The sequence below is a fragment of the Amphiprion ocellaris genome, chromosome 5, assembly GCF_022539595.1.
Source record: "Amphiprion ocellaris isolate individual 3 ecotype Okinawa chromosome 5, ASM2253959v1, whole genome shotgun sequence".
Lineage (NCBI taxonomy): Eukaryota > Metazoa > Chordata > Actinopteri > Pomacentridae > Amphiprion > Amphiprion ocellaris.
The window spans coordinates 39,729,987-39,750,892 of record NC_072770.1 but is presented as its reverse complement, the minus strand read 5'-3'; the positions used below and the strand labels follow the sequence as shown (position 1 = coordinate 39,750,892).

Here is a 20,906-nt window from a genome sequence, read left to right as displayed (position 1 = left end):
CTTTAGAACCTCCTGTAGAACCTCCTTTAGAACCTCCTCTAGAACGTCCTTTAGAACCTCCTCTAGAACCTCATTCAGAACCTCCTCTAGAACCTCCTCTAGAACCTCCTTCAGTTACAGCTTTACTGCCTCTGATCCAGTGAAACTTTACAGACCAACACAACGACAACATCAAAAAATTAAATGTGCATAAAATCTAAACAACAATCATAATAATGATTAAATATAATTACAATTAAATGGTAGAATTACATTCATGCCATGTAATAATGGAAATAAAATAATAAATATAAAATGATTAGACAGAATATTATCAACTTAATATAACACATTTATAAAATATAATAAAGAAAAATGGTGTAAAATGATTTAACCAGAGGTGTGTTATGATTTAATTCATAAAATAATTTCCACAAGAATTTAAATCTACTTTAAAAAAAAAACAAAAAAAAACTTCACAGAAACACAGAAAACCTGATTCAGTTTCTCTGTTTGTAGAATCAGATCAGCCTGTTTAGAAAGAGACTGCCCTCTGCTGGACACACCATGTTACACAACAATATTACACAATATTACACAACAACTACACTATAGCACAATATAATACACTATAACACACCATATCAGACACAACAACAACAACACAATATAACAACAATATAACACATACAATAACACAATATAAAACACTATAACACACAATAACACTATAACACACAATAACGCTATAACACACTGTTTTATTACTACAGACTGACAACATGTCGTCTCTCAGACTCAGTGAGGAACAGATCTTAGAACCAGAGAACCTTTGAACAGAGAACCCAACAATCCAGAGTTGTCTTTGGATTCTTTATGAGCGACAGGAAAGAAGAAAAACCTCGGACAGAACCAGACTCAGGGAAGGCAGACGTCTGCCTCGACTGGCAGGGTGAGGATGAGGGGGGATGGTAGGAGGTGAGGACATCAGCTGGAGACCAGAGACGTGAAGCTAGTGAGATCCAGTAGAACCAGTATAAGAACCAGTGAGATCCAGTAGAACCAGTATAGAAACTAGTCCAGTGTCTGAAGCTCCGAGAAGATCCTTCACCAGTTCCATGGTTTCTTCTAAACACTGACATGCTGAAGAAACAACTGGAGATCATTAAGACTCACCTGATGTCTGTGTGTGTGTGTTGTGTATCTGTGTGTGTGTTGTGTGTCTGTGTGTAGCGGGGGTGTCAATGTGGAGATGAAGCCAGAGCTCCAGAGGGTTCTGGAGTCCAGGAGAAGAGATCAACAGATCCGACAGAAGAAGCAAGAAGACGAGGCTCGAAGGAAGATCTCACCTCTAGAGGCTGAACTGCTGAAAAGACACAAGAAGCTGGAGGAGGTAACACAATATACACACACACACACACACACACACACACACACACACACACACACACACACACACACACACACAACACAACAGACACACAACACACACAACAGACACACGCACAACACAAAACACAACAGACACACAATAAAACACAACAGACACACAACAGACACACAACATTGATGTTCAGATGAACAGGAAGTTGTGAAACTGATCAGTTTTTCTTTTGATCCAACTCAGCGGGATGATGGTTTCACCTCAGGGACACGTTTCCGCTGCGTCTGCCTCAGAGCCTCATCTGATGTGTTGATGGCGTTTTGATGACATGTGATGACGTGTTGATGACAAATTGATGACATGTGATGACACGATGACGTGTTGATGACATTGATGACGTGATGACATTGATGACATGATGCCGTGTTGATGACATGTGATGACATGTGATGACGTGATGACATTGATGACGTGATGTGTTGATGACATTGATGACATGTGATGACATTGATGACGTGATGACGTGTTGACGACATGTTGATGACAAGTTGACGTGATGACGTGTTGATGACATGTGATGACATTGATGACGTGTTGATGACAAATTGATGATGTGATGACATGTGATGACGTGTTGATGACAAGTTGATGACATGTGATGACATTAATGACATGTGATGACGTGTTGATGACAAATTGATGACATGTGATGACTTGATGACGTGTTGATGACAAGTTGATGACGTGATGACATTGATGACGTGATGACGTGTTGATGACAAATTGATGACATGTGATGTGTTGACGTGTTGATGACAAGTTGATGACGTGATGACATTGATGACGTGATGACGTGATGACGTGTTGATGATGTTGTCTGGTCTAACTAGTCTAACTGGTCTCACTCATCTGACTGATGTTTCTTTTTTCTCTGCAGCTGGAAAAACAGCAACAGCAGCAGGAAAACCTGAAAGCTCCGGAGTTCGTCAAAGTCAAAGAGAATCTGAGACGGACGTCCTTCAACAGCAAGGAGGAGAAGGAGGTGTAGGACAGACAGACAGACAGACAGGCCGGCAGACAGGCCACTGGTTTACAGGGTCTCTGAGGACACCGAAATGCAGGGGAGGGAGGACAAACAGGAAACAGAAGTGTTGTCTCTCAGCAGTCAGAAGCTTGAACCTCAAATGAAACACTTCGGTTTGATCAGTGATTGATCAATTATTTATTTGTGATTGATCAGTCATTGATCCTTGATTTATCAGTGATTGATCGGTTATTAGTGGTTGATCAGTGAATGATCAGTGATTGATCAGTTATTTATTAGTGATTGAGCAGTGATTGATCAGTTAATTATTTGTGATTGATCAGTGACTGATCAATGATTTATCACTGATTAGTGATTGATCAGTGACTGATCAGTGATTTATCACTAAGTGATTGGTGATTGATGAGTGAATTATCAGTGGTTGTCAGTGATTGATCACTAGTTGATCAGTGATTGATTGCTGGTTGATCGGTGATTGATCTGTGATTGATTAATGATTGATCAGTAACATTTACAGAAGCAGTTTATGAGAGAAAATCAGAGTTTCTCTTTAATTCTGATCTGATGATGAAATCAGGTCATTCTGAGGATCTCTGAGGAGCTTCTGGATCTGCTGATGTTCCACACTGATGGTTCCACACTCTGATAGTTCTACACACTGATGGTTCCACACTGTGATGATTCCACATGAACTCACTGGTTTCCTGTTTCTGAACTGGAACATTTTGGACGTACAGCAGCAGACTAGGAACACTGAATGTTTATCTGTGAAATGTGTCTGAATCAAAACCACAAAGATAAATCTGACGTTTAGCACCAGAACAAGCTTTAGACATGGGGCTCCGAACCCTCAAACCTAAACTCAACCTAAACCCAACCTAAACTCAACCTAAACTCAACCTAAACTCAACCTAAACCCAAACTAAACCCAACCTAAACTCAACACCTGATCTGACCTTCTGCCTCCAAAATAAAAGAATTTTTTTCCAGGATATTGTGGACAGAGATCAGCACTTCCTGTCTTTCAGAGCTACCAGCTGACTCTGTGGGGTCGACATGAATCCGGTTTCATTCCGTTGCTGCTACAAACCATTTAGGTTCTGTCTTTAACTTGTGGATAAGCGATCAGCTGATTGGGGTTCTAAAAGAGTCTCCATCCATTGAACGTCATGTGAAATTCATCCTGATTCTGAAACCTGCTGGAGGCTACCAACCAGAGGTAAAGATCTAGATTCAACCAGAACCTTCTGTCTGGGTTTAAACTGGAGCTTCTTAGGATGGAGTTTGGTTCGAAGGTTCTAGAGCTGCAGCTGATGGTTGGTTCTGTTGTGGAACATCTTCAGCTGCTTCGTCTATAAAACATTCAGAACTGCTTCTGGTCATTCAGCCTGGGATAATGAAACTGGTTTCCATGGAAACAGATCCAGGTTCTGCTGGGATGGCTCAGTTCCTCCATGTTCTGCTGATGTGCTTCCACAGAAACGTTCTCCACTGCAGGTTTCTGAAAACCAGTTTGTGCCTAAATCTGACTGATGTCAGTTCTTCTAAACACTGAAAACACGGAACCACAGAAAACTGAACCTCTGAGAACAAACTGAGGAGTTCTCAGGAATTCTGAGGAGTTCTCAGGAGCTCTGAGGACTTTAGAAGAAGAGAATGTCAGTGAGATGTTTGCTGTTTGGCCTTGCTGTAGATACGGTAGCAGACTAAGTGAAGCCTTACAGCGTCTTACTGCTGGTAGACGTTCTATCACTGAATCTGTAGAACTTGAGGACGAAACAGCACTTTAGAACTTAACTGTGTCAGTGTGAATCTAAACTGATTTTTACTTGTTGTATGTTCTGTTTGTGTATTTTAAAGTTGTTCTGAGTGTAACTAGAACCCGGAGAATGTCATTAAAGGACTAAACCTGCTGCCTGTTCTGTTTTATCTCATTATTTCTTCAATGAACCAGCAGATTTAAGGAACTTCAGCAGATCTTTGTGAGGAACAGAAGGTTCTCCACTAAATGGAGGTGTTTTATTCTAAGTACAGAGAGTCAAATCTAGTTCTGAAGTGTTCAGGAGTTGGATGGAGGAGAAATGATCAGTTTCAGGAAGAAACCAGTCAAAGAAACACGACGTGACTGATGAGGATCAAAGAAGGAACCTGAGAACAAGAACTGATGGAACTCGTGAAATCTGACTTCTGTTGACTGAACGTTTGAATCTGGAAAGATCAAGAAAAACAAGAGTATTATTACTGCCTGTGTACTATAGTAGTAGTACTAACTATGTACTATAGTAGTAGTACAAACCATGTACTGCATAAGTAGTACTAACTATGTACTAAAGTAGTAGTACTAACTGTACTGCATAAGTAGTACTATGTACTATAGTAGTAGTACTAACCATGTACTATAGTAGTACTAACCATGTACTATGCAAGTAGTACTAACATGTACTATAGTAGTAGTACTAACCAAGTACTATAGTAGTAGTAATAACCATGTACTATAGTAGTAGTGCTAACCATGTACTATAGTAGTAGTACTAACCATGTACTATACTAGTACTAACCATGTACTATAGTAGTAGTACTAACATGTACTATAGTAGTAGTACTAACCATGTACTATACAAGTAGTACTAACCATCTACTATAGTAGAGTAGTACTAACCATGTACTATACAAGTAGTACTAACCATGTACTATAATAGAGTAGTACTAACCATCTACTATAGTAGTAGTACTAACCATGTACTATACAAGTAGTACTAACCATCTACTATAGTAGAGTAGTACTAACCATGTACTATAGTAGTAGTACTAACCATGTACTATACAAGTAGTACTAACCATCTACTATAGTAGTAGTACTAACCATGTACTATACAAGTAGTACTACCGTGTACTATACAAGTAGTACTAACCATCTACTATAGTAGAGTAGTACTAACCATGTACCATAGTAGTAGTACTAACCATGTACTATACAAGTAGTACTAACCATCTACTATAGTAGAGTAGTACTAACCATGTACTATACAAGTAGTACTAACTATGTACTATAATAGAGTAGTACTAACCATCTACTATAGTAGTAGTACTAACCATGTACTATACAAGTAGTACTAACCATCTACTATAGTAGTAGTACTAACCATGTACTATAATAGTAGTACTAACCATGTACTATAGTATTAGTACTAACCATGTACTATACAAGTAGTACTAACCATGTACTATAATAGAGTAGTACTAACCATCTACTATAGTAGTAGTACTAACCATGTACTATACAAGTAGTACTAACCATCTACTATAGTAGAGTAGTACTAACCATGTACTATAGTATTAGTACTAACCATGTACTATACAAGTAGTACTAACCATCTACTATAGTAGTAGTACTAACCATGTACTATAATAGTAGTACTAACCATGTACTATACAAGTAGTACTAACCATGTACTATAATAGTAGTACTAACCATGTACTATACAAGTAGTACTAACCATGTACTATAGTAGTAGAGCTAACCATCTACTATAGTAGAGTAGTACTAACCATGTACTATAGAAGTACTATATTACTGCTATATTTATTTATTACCGGTTTATTTATTTTTCTCCTGCAGGGTCTCCAGGTGTCTGAGGAGGTGTGTCCTCCTGTTCTGGCCTCCATCCTGCTGAACTCCACTCGTTTGTTCTGCTGTGACCTGAGAGGAGTGAACCTGTTGCTCCCCTCCTTCATCTCAGTTCTGGAGAATGTGCTGCTCGACAAGTATGCGTACCGCAAAAAATGTGGATGATTTTATAATTAGGGGTACATTTCAAGTCCATGGGGTGTATTTGTCAATTTTATCAAATATTGTTGGTCATTTTTTCAAGCAATGACCAATTTCAGATTGGATGATATTTCTCTTTCATTTAAAAGAAAAAGGTAACGGGTTCCATAATTTATTTAGCAAAAAATGCAATTATATATTGGAATTTACAGTTTTTGTGCTGTCCGATTTCTTCAATGTCACGTTTGCTCTTAGAACTTAACAATAGAATATATGTTTTTATACATTATTTCAGAATTAATTGTTCAAAAATAATCATTATAACATGATAAAGCTGTTTTTAAATCTATTTAAAATATTAATATACATGAAATTATTCACTTAACGTCTGTCCGAGAAATCCTTGTCAACTGTGTTACCCACTGATAAAACCTATAAATTAGCACTGGTTTGCTCCAAAATCACATGACTCACATTACTGGAGGGCACATCCTTTTTGGTGGGAACCTTGAAGACAGTGTGGTAAGTTTCAACTCCTCCTTGTCAATATTTCATCAAAATGATTGTCTACACATGGAGCGGATTAATTGTTCGTCAACTGTGTTATCAACATTTTCTTGTGTACTTACTTTATATGTTTTAATGACAAAAATGTAAAGAAAGCCCACAGAAATATGAGTTGATCATGGTCATGTGCTGACATCTTCAATGTCTGTAGCTCGCACAAAGTCCAAAAATGGAGGAAATGTCAACTGTGTTACATGTCAACTGTGTCACCCATCAGGTGTAACACAGTTGACATGGTTTATTTTCATAGTTCATGCTTATTAAACGTAGTTGGTTTAAACACATTAGCTTGATTATACTGTTTTTATACATAAATTGCATGATGAAATCTATACAAGTGTAAGAAGGTAGTGATTACATAAATAATAAATAAATATAAAAACAAATAATATTCAAATAATAAATCAATCAATCAAAACAAAGTTTTCATTGCAAAGAAAGGTTTCTCTCTTCTTTTCCTAATGTGTCCTGTCAACTGTGTTACTTCTGTCAACTGTGTTATTTTGTTGTCAACTGTGTTACATATGATTTTTGTGCCATAATTACATAAAATGTTGCCTAAACTCTGCACAGTGGCGTAGTGGTTAGCACTTTCGCCTTGCAGCGAGAAGATCCCTGGTTCGCGTCCCGGCTTTCCCAGGATCTTTCTGCATGGAGTTTGCATGTTCTCCCTGTGCATGCGTGGGTTTTCTCCGGGTACTCCGGCTTCCTCCCACAGTCCAAAAATATGCTGAGGTTAATTGATTACTCTAAATTGCCCGTAGGTGTGAATGTGAGAGTGCTTGTTTGTCTTTGTATGTGGCCCTGCGACAGACTGGTGACCTGTCTAGGGTGTCCCCTGCCTTCACCTGAGTCAGCTGGGATAGACTCCAGCCCCCCCCACGACCCTAGTGAGGAATAAGCGGTGTATAGATAATGGATGGATGGATGGGTTGCCTAAACTGTAATATAAATGATGAGGGTCATTTCTAGAGAGTGATGACTTACATAATAATGTTCAGTAACTTTTAAATTCAGTGTAATAGTATTTGTGTAAAAAAAAATTGTCATCCTTGATGATAATATCCTGCAGAATATCAATTTTCAGCTCAAAATTCTTATTTTCAAAGCAGTTCGACAAACAACAACAAATCTCTGGATGAATAGACCCAAGAAGTTGCAAATAATTGTTTTATCAAATGCGTAGTACTTAATTCATGTCTTCTACAACACAACTTTTGTCCGTAACACAGTTGACAAAATAATGAACTAGGTGTTTATTTTGATTTAAATATTTAAGAAATCATTAGTGGTTAAGCTGGCCAATTAATGGATTTAGCACAATCCAGGGGTATAATATAGAAACAGATAGAATATTAAGCCAAAAAGAACACTGATTTTTTCACGTTTTGGTTGATCTGAAATGTACCCCTAATTATAGAATCACTCATGTACAGTAGTACCACAACTGGAAACATTACTTCTGTAAAAACAGAACATGGTCTCTGAATCCTTGTCCAAGATTTTGTACTCCTGGTCTAAGAACTATGACTCCTGGTCCAAAGGCTCTTCCTCCTGGTCCAAGACCTCCTTCTCCTGGTCCAAAGACTCTGACTCCTGGACCAAAACCATTAACTCCTGGTCAAGACCCCTTACTTTTGGTCCAAGACCTCTGATTTTTGGTCCAGTACCTCTGACTCATGATCCAAAGGCTCTTCCTCCTGGTCCAAGTCCTCTTACTCATGGTCCAAGACCTCTTAGTCCTGGTCCAAGACCTCTTACTCCTGGTTCAAGATCTCCTTCTCCTGGTCCAAGACCTCTTACTCATGGTCCAAGAACTCTGAGTCTTTGTCCAAGACCTCTGACTCCTGGTCCAAGACCTCTTACTCATGGTCCAAAGACTCTGACTCCTGGACCAAGACCATTAACTCCTGGTCCGAGACCCTTTACTTTTGGTCCAAGACTTCTGATTTTTGGTCGAAGACCTCTGACTCCTTGTCCAAGACCATTAACTCCTGGTTCAAGGCCTCTTACCCCTGGTCCAAGACCTCCTTCTCCTGGTTCAAGACCTCTTAGTCCTAGTCCAAGACCTCTTGCTCCTGGTTCAAGACCTCCTTCTCCTGGTCCATGACCTCTTCCTCAATGTCCAAAGACTCTTACTCATGGTCCAAGAACTCTGATTCTTGGTCCAAGACCACTGATTCCTGGTCCGAGACTGCTAACCCAGTCTGCTTATTTTTTATGGTGTCCAGTCTCACTAGAACAGAAAACCTTTCAGCATTTCCAGGTCACATGTGTTGTACCTGCACTCTTAAACTGAAAGTGCTCATGAAGCACCTGACCTCTTCAGGTAACTGTGTCTGTGTCGGTTTCCCAGAGAGCTGCTGAGGTTCAAAAGATTAGTGAGTCTGGTGGATTTAAGGCGAGCGTCCATCCTCATCCTGCTGTCCCTGCTGCCCCTCCCTCTGCAGTTTGGATCCCTCCAATCAGAGGTAACCTCCCACCTACCTGTACGTACCGAAGATACCTGGACCACAGTCGCAGTAACATTCACCTGTGTGCACTCAGGTCTTACTAGATGGAAGGTTCAGTCCTGATGGTGTCAGAACAGGTAGCTTTCTGTCTCTGAAGCCCCGCCTCCTCAGTGTTCTGATTGGAGCTCTGCAGATGGAGACAAACATGTCCAACACACAGCTCCTCCTGGGTGAGTTCCTGATCCCTCATCATCCTCTGATCCAGGTCAGTCCCTGATCCGGGATCAGCTTCTTATTGTGGTCCAGAGTCAGGTCCTGATCTGCAGGTCTGGCTGTTCAGTCTGACTGTTTTCTGATCTGGTGTTTCTGTAGCGGCGATGCTGAATGTGGTTCAGGACTCAGCTCTGTTTGAGGCTGCAGGACAAACCCAGCAGGTGAGATTCCTGGTGTCCACCAACTCTGCTGTCATCTCCTCACATCTGCCTTCATTTGATACATCAGTCTAAAACTACACACAAGTATCTCTAAATATCGACATGCTGTAGAATCATCCATCCATCCAGAGGTGTTTGAGCAGAAACTGTTCTAAAAATGTATTGATCTGAGATGGAATGATCTTTAGAATAGTTTATCATATGATGACTATGTTCAGTTTAAATACAAGACAAAGTCTTTTGGTTCCTTTCCCTGGTTCTTTAATAACCGTTCAAATTCTGGATAATTACACTGATGGTCTTCAGAGATGTTCCAACAGCAGGATCCAGGGGGTGCTAAACGCCTTTTACACTGATGCACTGAATCCATCTGTGTTTGCAGGAACCTGAGTCCAAGCATGGTGGAGCCAGACCCAGACGGACTGGGGGAACCAGTGGGACCAGTGGAACCAGTGGGAGCAGACGCACCAGAGGACCAGGTACTTACATGATGACATGAATAGTTTTTAATTATTGGTTTCATGTTGTTGATCCGTCATGTCATAGAACTCTGATGGTAACTGTGCGTGTGTTGCCACGGTAACTAGCTGTCCAATCAGATGCAGCGGCAGTTCTGTGGGTTCAGTTTGTGCGGTGCCTGACTCAGCATCTGACGTCTCAGTGGAGGAATGACTCAGCAGTTTGTCTGTCGGCACTGGAAGTACTGGGAGGACTGGCCAAGGTGGACATGGACACAAACTCAGATCAAACCTGGTCTCTGTTCATCTCAGTTTTTATAAACAAATGCCTCCTTGTGATGCTGCACTGTCATCCTGTAGGTGCAGGTTCAGGTGGAGGAGGTGGAGAGGAGGCGAGCTGTCAGCTCCGTCTGTACCTACATCGTGTTTCAGTGCAGTCGTCCTCCTCAGCTTCACTCCAGAGATCTGCACTCCATCATCGTTGCCGCTTTCTACTGTCTGAATGTCTGGTTAACCCAACACCCCGCCCTGCTGGACCACCAGGTAACTGACCACCAGGTAACTGATATACAGGTAAGTGACCACCAGGTAACTGACCACCAGGTAACTGACCACCAGGTAACTGACCACCAGGTAACTGATATTCAATCAATTCAATTCAATTCAATTTTATTTATATAGCGCCAATTACAGTCAAATTGTCTCGAGACGCTTTACAGAACCCATATGCCTGACCCCCAGAGCAAGCCAAAAGGTGACAGCGGCAAGGAAAACACCCTTTTAACAGGGAAAAAAACCTCGAGCAGAACCCGGCTCTAATGTGGGGAACCCATCTGCTGCTGGCCGGGCGGGTTGAGAGGGACAGAAGAGGTAGAGAGGTAGAGATAGAGGGATAGAGATAGAGGGGTAGAGATAGAGATAGAGAGGTGGGGGGTGGGACACAAGGACCATAAAACACAGCCACACATCTGAAGCATCCAGCTCTGGGACCAGGGACACTCGGAGAAAGGACACAGAAAGAAACAGAGTGAATGTAATGCAATAATGGTATATATAGTAAATACAAAGGTAGTTAGAGAAGGGCTCAGTGCATCCAGAGAGGTTCCCCAGCAGTCTAGGCCTATAGCAGCAGAACTAGGAGCAAACTAAAGGGACGTCAAGAGGGGAAGTCAGTTTTACAAATGAAAACACCAGCTCATCCCGTCAGGGTCCCCCAGTCAGCCCTAACTATAAGCTTTGTCAAAAAGGAAGGTTTTAAGCCTGGTCTTAAAATTAGAGAGGGTGTCCGCCTCCAGAACCCAAACTGGGAGCTGGTTCCACAGGAGAGGAGCTGATAACTGAAGGCTCTGCCTCACATTCTACTTTTAGAGATTCTAGGAACAACAAGTAAGCCTGCAGTCTGAGAGCGAAGAGTTCTGCTAGGATAATATGGTACTATCAGGTCTTTAAGATATGATGGAGATCGGTTGTTAAGAGCTTTATATGTCACAAGAAGGATTTTGAATTCTATTCTAGATTTAACAGGAAGTCAATGAAGAGAAACCAGTATAGGAGAAATATGATCTCTCTTGCTAACTCCCATCAGTACTCTGGCTGCAGCATTTTGGATCAGCTGTAGATGTTTCAGAGAGCTTTTGGGACAACCTGATAATAAGGAATTACAGTAGTCAAGCCTAGAAGTAACAAATGCATCGACTAGTTTTTCTGCATCACTCTGAGACAGGATGTTCCTGATTTTCACAATATTTCTCAGGTGGAAAAAGGAAGTCCTACAGATTTGTTTTATGTGTGAGTTAAAGGACATGTCCTGGTCAAAGATAACACCGAGGTTCCTCACAGTAGTACTGGAGGCCAATGTAATGCCATCCAGAGTAACTATATACTTTGAAAGCAATTCTCTAAGATGTTTGGGGCCAAATACAATGACTTCAGTCTTGTCTGAATTTAGTAGTAAGAAATTATAGGTCACCCAGGTCTTTATGTCCTTAAGACAATCTTGCAGTCTGCCTAGCTGATTAGTTTCATTTGGCTTCATAGATAAATACAATTGAGTGTCGTCAGCATAACAATGGAAATTAATACAGTGCTTCCTAATAATATTGCCTAAGGGAAGCCTGTATAATGTGAACAGTATTGGTCCTAAGACAGAACCCTGAGGAACTCCATGATTAACCCTAGTATGCTCAGAAGAGTCATTGTTGACATGCACAAACTGGAACCTGTCTGATAAGTAGGATTTAAACCAGTCCAGTGCTGTCCCTTTAATGCCAATAGAATGTTCTAGTCGCTGTAATAAAAGTCTGTGGTTGATTGTATCGAATGCTGCACTAAGGTCCAATAAAATAAGTATAGAGACCAGTCCATTATCTGACGCTATGAGAAGGTCATTAGTAACTTTCACCAGAGCTGTTTCTGTGCTATGATGCACTCTGAAGCCTGACTGAAACTCTTCAAACAAGCTATTCCTTTGTAAATGTTCACATAATTGATTTGCAACTGTTCTTGCCAGAATTTTGGAGAGAAATGGGAGGTTGGAAATTGGTCTATAGTTGGCTAAAACATCTGGATCTAGAGTGGGCTTTTTAAGTAAAGGTTTGATTACAGCAACCTTAAAAGCCTGTGGTACATAACCTGTTACTAGAGAGAGATTAATCAGATCTAACATTGAGGAATTAATTAAAGGTAAAGCCTCCTTGAACAGTCTAGTTGGGATAGGATCTAAAAGACATGTTGATGGTTTGGATGTAGAAACTATTGAAATTAGTTCAGAGAGATGTATGGGAGTGAAAAATTCTAAATATCCATCTGGTCTAACAGCCAATTCTAAAGTATCTGTACTCCATGATACATCTGTGACATTTGCAGGAAGGGCCAGATTATTTTTTTCTCTAATCGTAATAATTTTATTTGTAAAGAAGCTCATGAAGTTGTTACTGCTCAAAGCTAAAGGAATACAAGGTTCAACAGAGCTCTGACTCTTTGTCAGCCTGGCTACAGTGCTGAAGAGAAACCTGGGGTTGTTCTTGTTTTCCTCTATTAAAGATGAATAATATGTTGTCCTGGCATTACGAAGAGCTTTTTATAAATTACTAGACTTTTTTTCCAAGCTACATAAACTTCCTCTAAATTAGTGGAGTACCACTTCCTTTCCAGCTTTCAGGACGCCTGCTTTAAAGTCCGCAGCTGGGAATTCTACCAAGGAGCAGGTCCTCTCTGAGATAGAACTTTCTTTTTTACAGGTGCAACACTATCAAGTGTTGTACGCAGTGAGGCTGCAGCATTATTGACAATATAATCCACTTCTGTGGGGGTAAAATTATAATATTTCCCTTCCATGATATCAGTAAGTGGTGCTGAACTAAATAGAGAGGGTATTATTTCCTTAAATTTAGTCACCGAATTGTGAGACAGACATCTACTGTAATGATATTTATTCTTAACTCCTATACAATCTATTGTTGTAAATTGAAATGTTATCATAAAATGGTCAGAAAGAAGAGGGTTCTGGGGAAATACTGTTAACGGTTCGATTTCTATGCCATAAGTCAGAACAAGGTCAAGGGTGTGATTAAAACTATGAGTTGGTTTATTTACATGTTGAGAAAACCCGATTGAGTCTAATATTGGATTAAAAGCAGTCGTAAGGCTGTCACTGTCCACGTCAACATGAATGTTGAAGTCACCCACAATAATGACTTTATCTGAGCTGAGCACTAAATCAGATAAAAAGTCTGAGAATTGAGATAAAAACTCAGAGTAAGCAGCAGGAGGACGATATACAACAACAAATAAAACTGGTTTCTGAGCTTTTAAATCTGGATGAGAGACACTGAGAGTAAGATTTTCAAATGAACTGTAACTAGGTTTAGGTCTCTGGTTCATTTTTAAGCTAGAGAGGTAAATTGCTGCCACTCCTCCTCCTCGGCCTGTGATTGGAGGAACATGACAGTTAGTATGACTAGTAGGAGTTGATTCATTTAGACTAACATATTCTTCCTGCTGCAACCAGGTTTCAGTCAAACAGAACAAATCAATCTGGTTATCAGTTATCAAATCATTTACTAACAGAGATTTAGACGAGAGAGATCTAATATTTAACAGACCACATTTAATTGTCCTGTTTCTTCACTCAGTTGAAAAAGTGGTATTAATTTTAATTAGATTTTTATGCTTACTATGTCTTTGGTTTATTTTTGAATTGTTTAATTTATTGAATTTTGGTGGTTGGGGGACAGACACAGTCTCAATAAAGCTAAGTGATTTACTGGAGGGTGACAGCTGAGAGGAAACTGCAGAGAGGTGTGGAAGACTACAACTCTGCATCCTGGTCTGAACTCTGGGTTGTCATGCTTTAGGAGTTCTAATAAAATCAGCCATATTTCTAGAAATGAGAGCTGCACCAGCCAAAGTGGGATGGATGCCGTCTCTCCTAATCAGACCAGGTTTTCTCCAGAAAGAGCTCCAATTGTCTATAAAGCCTACGTCGTTTGCAGTACACCACGTAGACGACCAGCGGCGAAACGATGCCATACGGCTAAACATATGGTCGCTGGTCAGATCAGGCAGGGGTCCAGAGAAAACTATGGAGTCCGACATGGTTTTGGCAAAGTTACACACCGATGCCACACTAACTTTGGTGACCTCCGATTGGCGTAACCGGGTGTCAATACAGGTAACTGACCACCAGGTAATTGACCACCAGGTAACTGATATACAGGTAATTGATATACAGGTAACTGACCACCAGGTAATTGATAAACAGGTAACTGACCACCAGGTGGCTGACCACCAGGTAACTGACTACCAGGTAACTGACTACCAGGTAACTGACCACCAGGTAATTGATATACAGTTAACTGACCACCAGGTAACTGACATACAGGTAACTGACCACCAGGTAGCTGACCACAAGGTCATTGAGATACAGGTAACTGACCACCAGGTAACTGACCACCAGGTAATTGAGATACAGGTAGCTGACCATCAGGTCGCTGACATACAGGTAACTGACCACCAGGTAGCTGACCACAAGGTCATTGAGATACAGGTAACTGACCACCAGGTAACTGACCACCAGGTAATTGAGATACAGGTAGCTGACCATCAGGTCGCTGACATACAGGTAACTGACCACCAGGTAGCTGACCACAAGGTAATTGAGATACAGGTAACTGACCACCAGGTAACTGACCACCAGGTAGCTGACATACAGGTAACTGACCACCAGGTAGCTGACATACAGGTAACTGACCACCAGGTAGCTGACATACAGGTAACTGACCACCAGGTAACTGACATACAGGTAACTGACCACCATTTAGCTGACCACCAGGTAATTGACATACAGGTAACTGACCACCAGGTAACTGACCACCAGGTAGCTGACCACCAGGTAGCTGACATACAGGTAACTGACCACCAGGTAGCTGACATACAGGTAACTGACCACCAGGTAGCTGACATACAGGTAACTGACCACCAGGTAACTGACATACAGGTAACTGACCACCATTTAGCTGACCACCAGGTAATTGACATACAGGTAACTGACCACCAGGTAACTGACCACCAGGTAGCTGACCACCAGGTAGCTGACATACAAGTAACTGACCACCAGGTAGCTGACATACAGGTAACTGACTACCAGGTAGCTGACATACAGGTAACTGACTACCAGGTAACTGACCACCAGGTAGCTGACCACCAGGTAAGGTGTGGTCTATATGTATGTTTTTAGGAGTGTCTGTTGGAGGTCCTGGAGATTGTGGAATTAGGGATTTCCGGCAGTAAGTCCCGAGAGGAACAGGAAGTGAGGCGTAAAGAGGAGAAGGACCTGAACCCGGCGTCTCTGAGGGTGAAGGAAGCGGCTGAGGCCACGCTGAGCTGGTGAGCCAATCAAACACTGAGTTTCTGGTCTTTTCCATTCAGATGCCATGTTGTTATTCAGAAATGTCCTTCAATCTGATGTTCTCAGAAGAAAATCTGGAATCCTGGTATATGTGGTCATACACCTGATTCAGTTCAAGATCAGGTGTTCAGACTGGAGTCAGACCTGGTTTAGAGGTTCTCACAGTGTCCGACCTGGTTCTGGTATCTCAGTGTTATGCAGATTTCTGAGGCGTTCCCGTTTGTTGGTGGGTCACTGAGTGAAGACGCTCTGATTGGCTGCTCTGGTTTAAGTGACAGCAGCCTGAAGAAGTTCAGATATTTTGTGGTTGAAAGCTCCATCATTCTGGCCATGTTGGAACAAGGACTAGGACCTGAGCAGGGTGAGTCCAGAACCAGGCTGGGAACCGTAGTACCTGAAGTACTCTAACACATACTGTAGTACTCTAACACACATTGTATCACTACTACACATTCTGCAGTACTCTTACACTTACTGTAGTATTGAACACCGCCTGCAGTATCCAAAAGATACTATAGTATCCAACTTATACTGTGGTACTCAACCCACACCGTAGTATCCAACTGATACTGTAGAATCCAACACACAATGTGGTACTTCAACATATACTGTAGTACCCAAAACATGCTGAAGTAGTCAACACATACTTTGGTGCCCAACACATACTGTAGTATCCAGTATATACTGCAGTACTCAACATATACTGTAGTGTTATTCAATACTTATTGTAGTACTTTGACACAGCAATGATTGATGATGTTGATCTTATGTGCAGCTCCATATCCGTCGCTCACAGTATTGATCAGAGGACCGTCAGGACGTCACACCTGGACTCTACAGCTCCATCTGCAGCCCAGAGAGGGACGAGCACAGACACAGGTAACAACCTTAAAGTACAGGCGATGACCTTAAAGTACAGACAACCTTCACGCCTGTAGAGGCCCAGATTTTGTGTTGGAGCTCAGCAGTCTGAACATTCTGCTGATAATTAATCTTTTATTCATCCCACAGTGGGGACAGTTCCAGCAGCAAAGAGGATGGAAGCACAAATATGTCAGAAATACCAGTAGAAAAGTAAAAATTAACAAGAAATATACACAACTACTAGTGATAAAATACATCATCGAGGCACTTTGAAGAGTAGAATCCTTCACAGGCTTCAGATCAGTGATTTTTCTCTCCTGTTTGCATTTTGAATGCAGCAAACTCTGATCCCAGAACAGTGTCGGGGAACCCAGGAGGACACTGGGATACGAAGTCCTGTCAAACATCAGCTGTTTCCTGAAAACATGGACAGAGTTCCTCCAGTTAGAGCAGACCGGAGCATTCCAGATCTGCACGAGACCGCAACAGAGCAGGTAAGAACCAGAACCACAATCAGAACCAGACCGTGGGTCAAGCAGAACAAGGTCTAGTCAGGTGTGAGACAGGTGCAATCAGGTGTAACCAGGTGTTACCACCTTGTCCTCTGACAGGTGCAGCAGCAGCTGGAGCGTCTGCGAGCAGCGTTGAGGAGGCAGCAGCAGATTGAGGCTCGGCCAATAGTCAGTGGCCATTCGGACGTCATGACAACCTGCAGACCACCGCCCCTAGCGACCCGGTTCCAGACAGCAAGACTCTTCCTGTCCCACCTGGGCCTCCTGACACCTGACAGTGTGAAGGTATCAAGGACACAAGACAGTCCATCCTCTGGTCTGGACCTGTCTCACCTGTGTGTCTCTCTGTAGGACCCAGGTATCAGCGGTGTCCCCGCCCACCTCGTCTCTCTGGACTCGTCTCTTCCTGGTTTCTCTGAGAGTCTGAGACGATTGGATGAACTGCCGTCCAGAAACTGTGACTCCGCCTTCATCTTCTACATGAGAGCAGGACAGAAGACAGCTGCTGAGGTCCACCTGTCTGTCTCACCTGTCTGTCTCTCTGTCTCACCTGTCTGTCTCTCTGTCTCACCTGTCTGTCTGTCTGTCTCTCTGTCTCACCTGTCTGTCTGTCTGTCTGTCTGTCTGTCTGTCTGTCTGTCTGTCTCACCTGTCTGTCTGTCTATCTGTCTGTCTCTCTCTCTGTCTCACCTGTCTGTCTGTCTGTCTGTCTGTCTCACCTGTCTGTCTGTCTCTCTGTCTGTCTCACCTGCCTGTCTGTCTGTCTGTCTGTCTGCCTGTCTCACCTGTCTGTCTGTCTCTCTGTCCCACCTGTCTGTCTGTCACTCTGTCTCACCTGTCTGTCACTCTGTCTCACCTGTCTGTCTGTCTGTCTGTCTGTCACTCTGTCTCACCTGTCTGTCTGCCTGTCTGTCACTCTGTCTCACCTGTCTGTTTGTCTGTCTCTGTAGGTCCTGAGGAACGTGGAGTCTCACTGCAGCGTCCAGTCTCACTTCCTGGACCTGCTGTCATCTCTCGGTTGGCCGTTGGAGGTGGGGCAGCAGCATGGGGGCGGGGCTAACAGCAGCCACTCAGGTTAGTGATGTGATTGGCTGATGGTGCTCTGAGGTCACACAGGTGTTCCTGAAGCCGATTGGTTGTCCTGTGTGTCCCAGAGTTCCGTGCCGTGCTGGGGGACAGCGGAGGAGGCGTGTTCGATGGACAGAGGTTTGTCCTGATGTTTGCCGATGCCCTGACAGAGATCACCTTAATCGTCCCGTCGCCGTCACACAGTCAGTGATGATGTCACTCTGAGGTCACAGCAGCGTTGTTCACACCTGAGTAGGGAGAGTTAGGGTCATGTGATCATTTAATATGTTTCTCTATCTTAGAAGCATTCGATTGGTCGAGGACTTCAGAGGAGGTGGAGACACTGAATGAGTCACCGTCTGACCTGCAAAGTCACCCTGACTCTGCCCCCAACTCCACCGTATGGAAACACTTTATCACCTGTCTCTCACCTGTCTGTCTCACCTGTCTGTCTGTCTGTCTCTCGCCTGTCTGTCTGTCTGTCTGTCTGTCTGTCTGTCTGTCTGTCTGTCTGTCTCTCACCTGTCTGTCTGTCTGTCTGTCTGTCTCTCACCTGTCTGTCTCTCACCTGTCTGTCTGTCCAGACTTGTCCCGTTGAAGACATGAAGTTGGGTTCTCCGGTTTTTGGTTCCTGTCAGCTGATGATCGTTTGGGTGGAACGCTTTGAGAACGTCGGTAAAATATTTATTATTTATTATGACTCATTAATGACATCATAAATATACATCTGTAGGCTAATTAGAATAATTCCATAATAATAACAATTACATAATTATATTAATTACGTTATAATAATTATCTAATAATAGTTAGTGTCTATCAGTACCACTAACTGAAGTTAGACTGATAACTCCTGTACTGCATCACTGTATCCCCTCACAGTAATCAGATTACTCCTAACAGTAGAGTATCTGCTCTGGTATAAGATTACAGATTAGATTCAGGCTCCACAGCAGGAACTCAGTGGAACTAAGGTGGGGTTCTTTGGTTCCTTCAGTCCTCCGTATGTCTTCCTTTGTTTCCAAAATTACAAAAAACTGGTTGTCTCTGCTGCTCTTCAATCCCTACTAACCCAGCTCCATCTCCATCCTGGTCCAGCATCTCCATCTCCTTTGTGTTTCAGAGAATTTCCCCCTGAAGGAGCTGCTGTCAGAGACCAGGACCCAGACCAGGACCAAGGCAGAGTCCAGGTAAATCTCAGACCGCTTTGTTCTTCATTAAAACCCTGAACGTCCCAAACAGACCTTCTGTCCGTCCTTCAGTCCATCAAACGTCCAGCTGGTCTTCATCCATCCTCTGAGAACTGGACTCTACTCAGTCTGTCTCCATGGAAACGGCTCCAGCAAGTTCAGCCTGGCCGTCCCATTGGTCAGCGGAAGTTTAGTCAGCATGAGGTCACTGGGTAGGTCTGTCTGTCTGTCTGTCTACCTACCTGATTGTCTGTCTACCTGTCTGTCTGTCCGTCTGTTTGTCTGTCTACCTGATTGTCTGTCTACCTGTCTGTCCGTCTGTTTGTCTGTCTACCTGACTGTCTGTCTACCTGTCTGTCTGTCTGTCTACCTGACTGTCTGTCTGTCTGTCTGTCTGTCTGTCTACCTGACTGTCTGTCTGTCTGTCTGTCTACCTACCTGATTGTCTGTCTACCTGTCTGTCTGTCCGTCTGTTTGTCTGTCTACCTGATTGTCTGTCTACCTGTCTGTCCGTCTGTTTGTCTGTCTACCTGACTGTCTGTCTACCTGTCTGTCTGTCTACCTGACTGTCTGACTGTCTGTCTGTCTGTTTGTCTGTCTACCTGACTGTCTGTCTGTCTGTCTGTCTACCTGTCTGTCTGTCTGTCTGTCTGTCTACCTGACTGTCTGTCTACCTGTCTGTCTGTCTGTCTGTCTGTCTGTTTGTCTGTCTACCTGACTGTCTGTCTGTCTGTCTGTCTACCTGTCTGTCTGTCTGTCTGTCTGTCTACCTGACTGTCTGTCTGTCTGTCTGTCTGTCTGTCTACCTGACTGTCTGTCCACCTGTCTGTCTGTCTGCCTCCAGGTTTCCTGATCAGAGAGATGGCCATCAATGGTTGCCATAGGAGACGGCTGGACAGTGACTCCACCCACCCACCTCACATCAGACGGAAACACGCCATCAGTGACATCATCCATTGGTTCCGGGGCCGCCGCTCTGAGCCCGCCTTCTACTCCGCCCTGTTCCAGGACCTCTGAGCTGTTGCCATGGAAACCCTTTTGTTTTTACTTGCTGTGTTTAAAATGTGTGGTAAACCGGCCAATCAGAACAAGGTATACGGCTGTTACAGGTGACTGTGATTGATGACGTCACCTGGCTGGTGATGCATAATAAAAGTGTCAAAGGTCTGTGTGTCTCTGGAAGCTGATTGGTCCTCTGGTGACTGACATCAGAGAGTGAAAAACGGTCATTTCTACGAGCCAATCAGAACGGCTCCTCAGTGTGACGTCATTGTT

At 42.8% G+C, this 20,906-nt stretch overlaps 2 protein-coding genes across 5 annotated transcripts in view; both read left to right on the top strand.

Annotated features, from left to right (window-relative positions):
• The window catches only part of si:ch211-236d3.4 (protein FAM107B), a 20,109-nt gene extending 15,788 nt beyond the window's left edge, over nt 1–4,321 (top strand). For all 4 annotated transcript variants that reach the window (XM_023274560.3, XM_035950108.2, XM_055010715.1 and 1 more), the window contains 2 exons: nt 1,213–1,372; nt 2,301–4,321. In XM_023274560.3, coding sequence (XP_023130328.1) covers nt 1,213–1,372; nt 2,301–2,411 — 271 coding nt within the window. In that variant the 3' untranslated portion in view covers nt 2,412–4,321. The remainder of the gene's footprint in view (nt 1–1,212; nt 1,373–2,300) is intronic.
• On the top strand, nt 3,686–20,798 carry LOC111566826 (ral GTPase-activating protein subunit beta-like). Its single transcript, XM_055010797.1, has 21 exons — nt 3,686–3,724; nt 6,028–6,173; nt 9,101–9,215; nt 9,292–9,427; nt 9,570–9,631; nt 10,014–10,110; nt 10,219–10,352; nt 10,450–10,632; nt 15,827–15,975; nt 16,189–16,358; nt 16,773–16,876; nt 17,200–17,355; nt 17,473–17,658; nt 17,725–17,883; nt 18,324–18,447; nt 18,528–18,644; nt 18,744–18,841; nt 19,026–19,116; nt 19,565–19,631; nt 19,704–19,843; nt 20,476–20,798. The coding sequence occupies exons 1-21, from the start codon at nt 3,686–3,688 to the stop codon at nt 20,646–20,648; spliced, it is 2,646 nt and encodes an 881-aa protein (XP_054866772.1). The 3' UTR covers nt 20,649–20,798.
• The last annotated feature ends 108 nt before the right edge of the window (nt 20,799–20,906 follow it).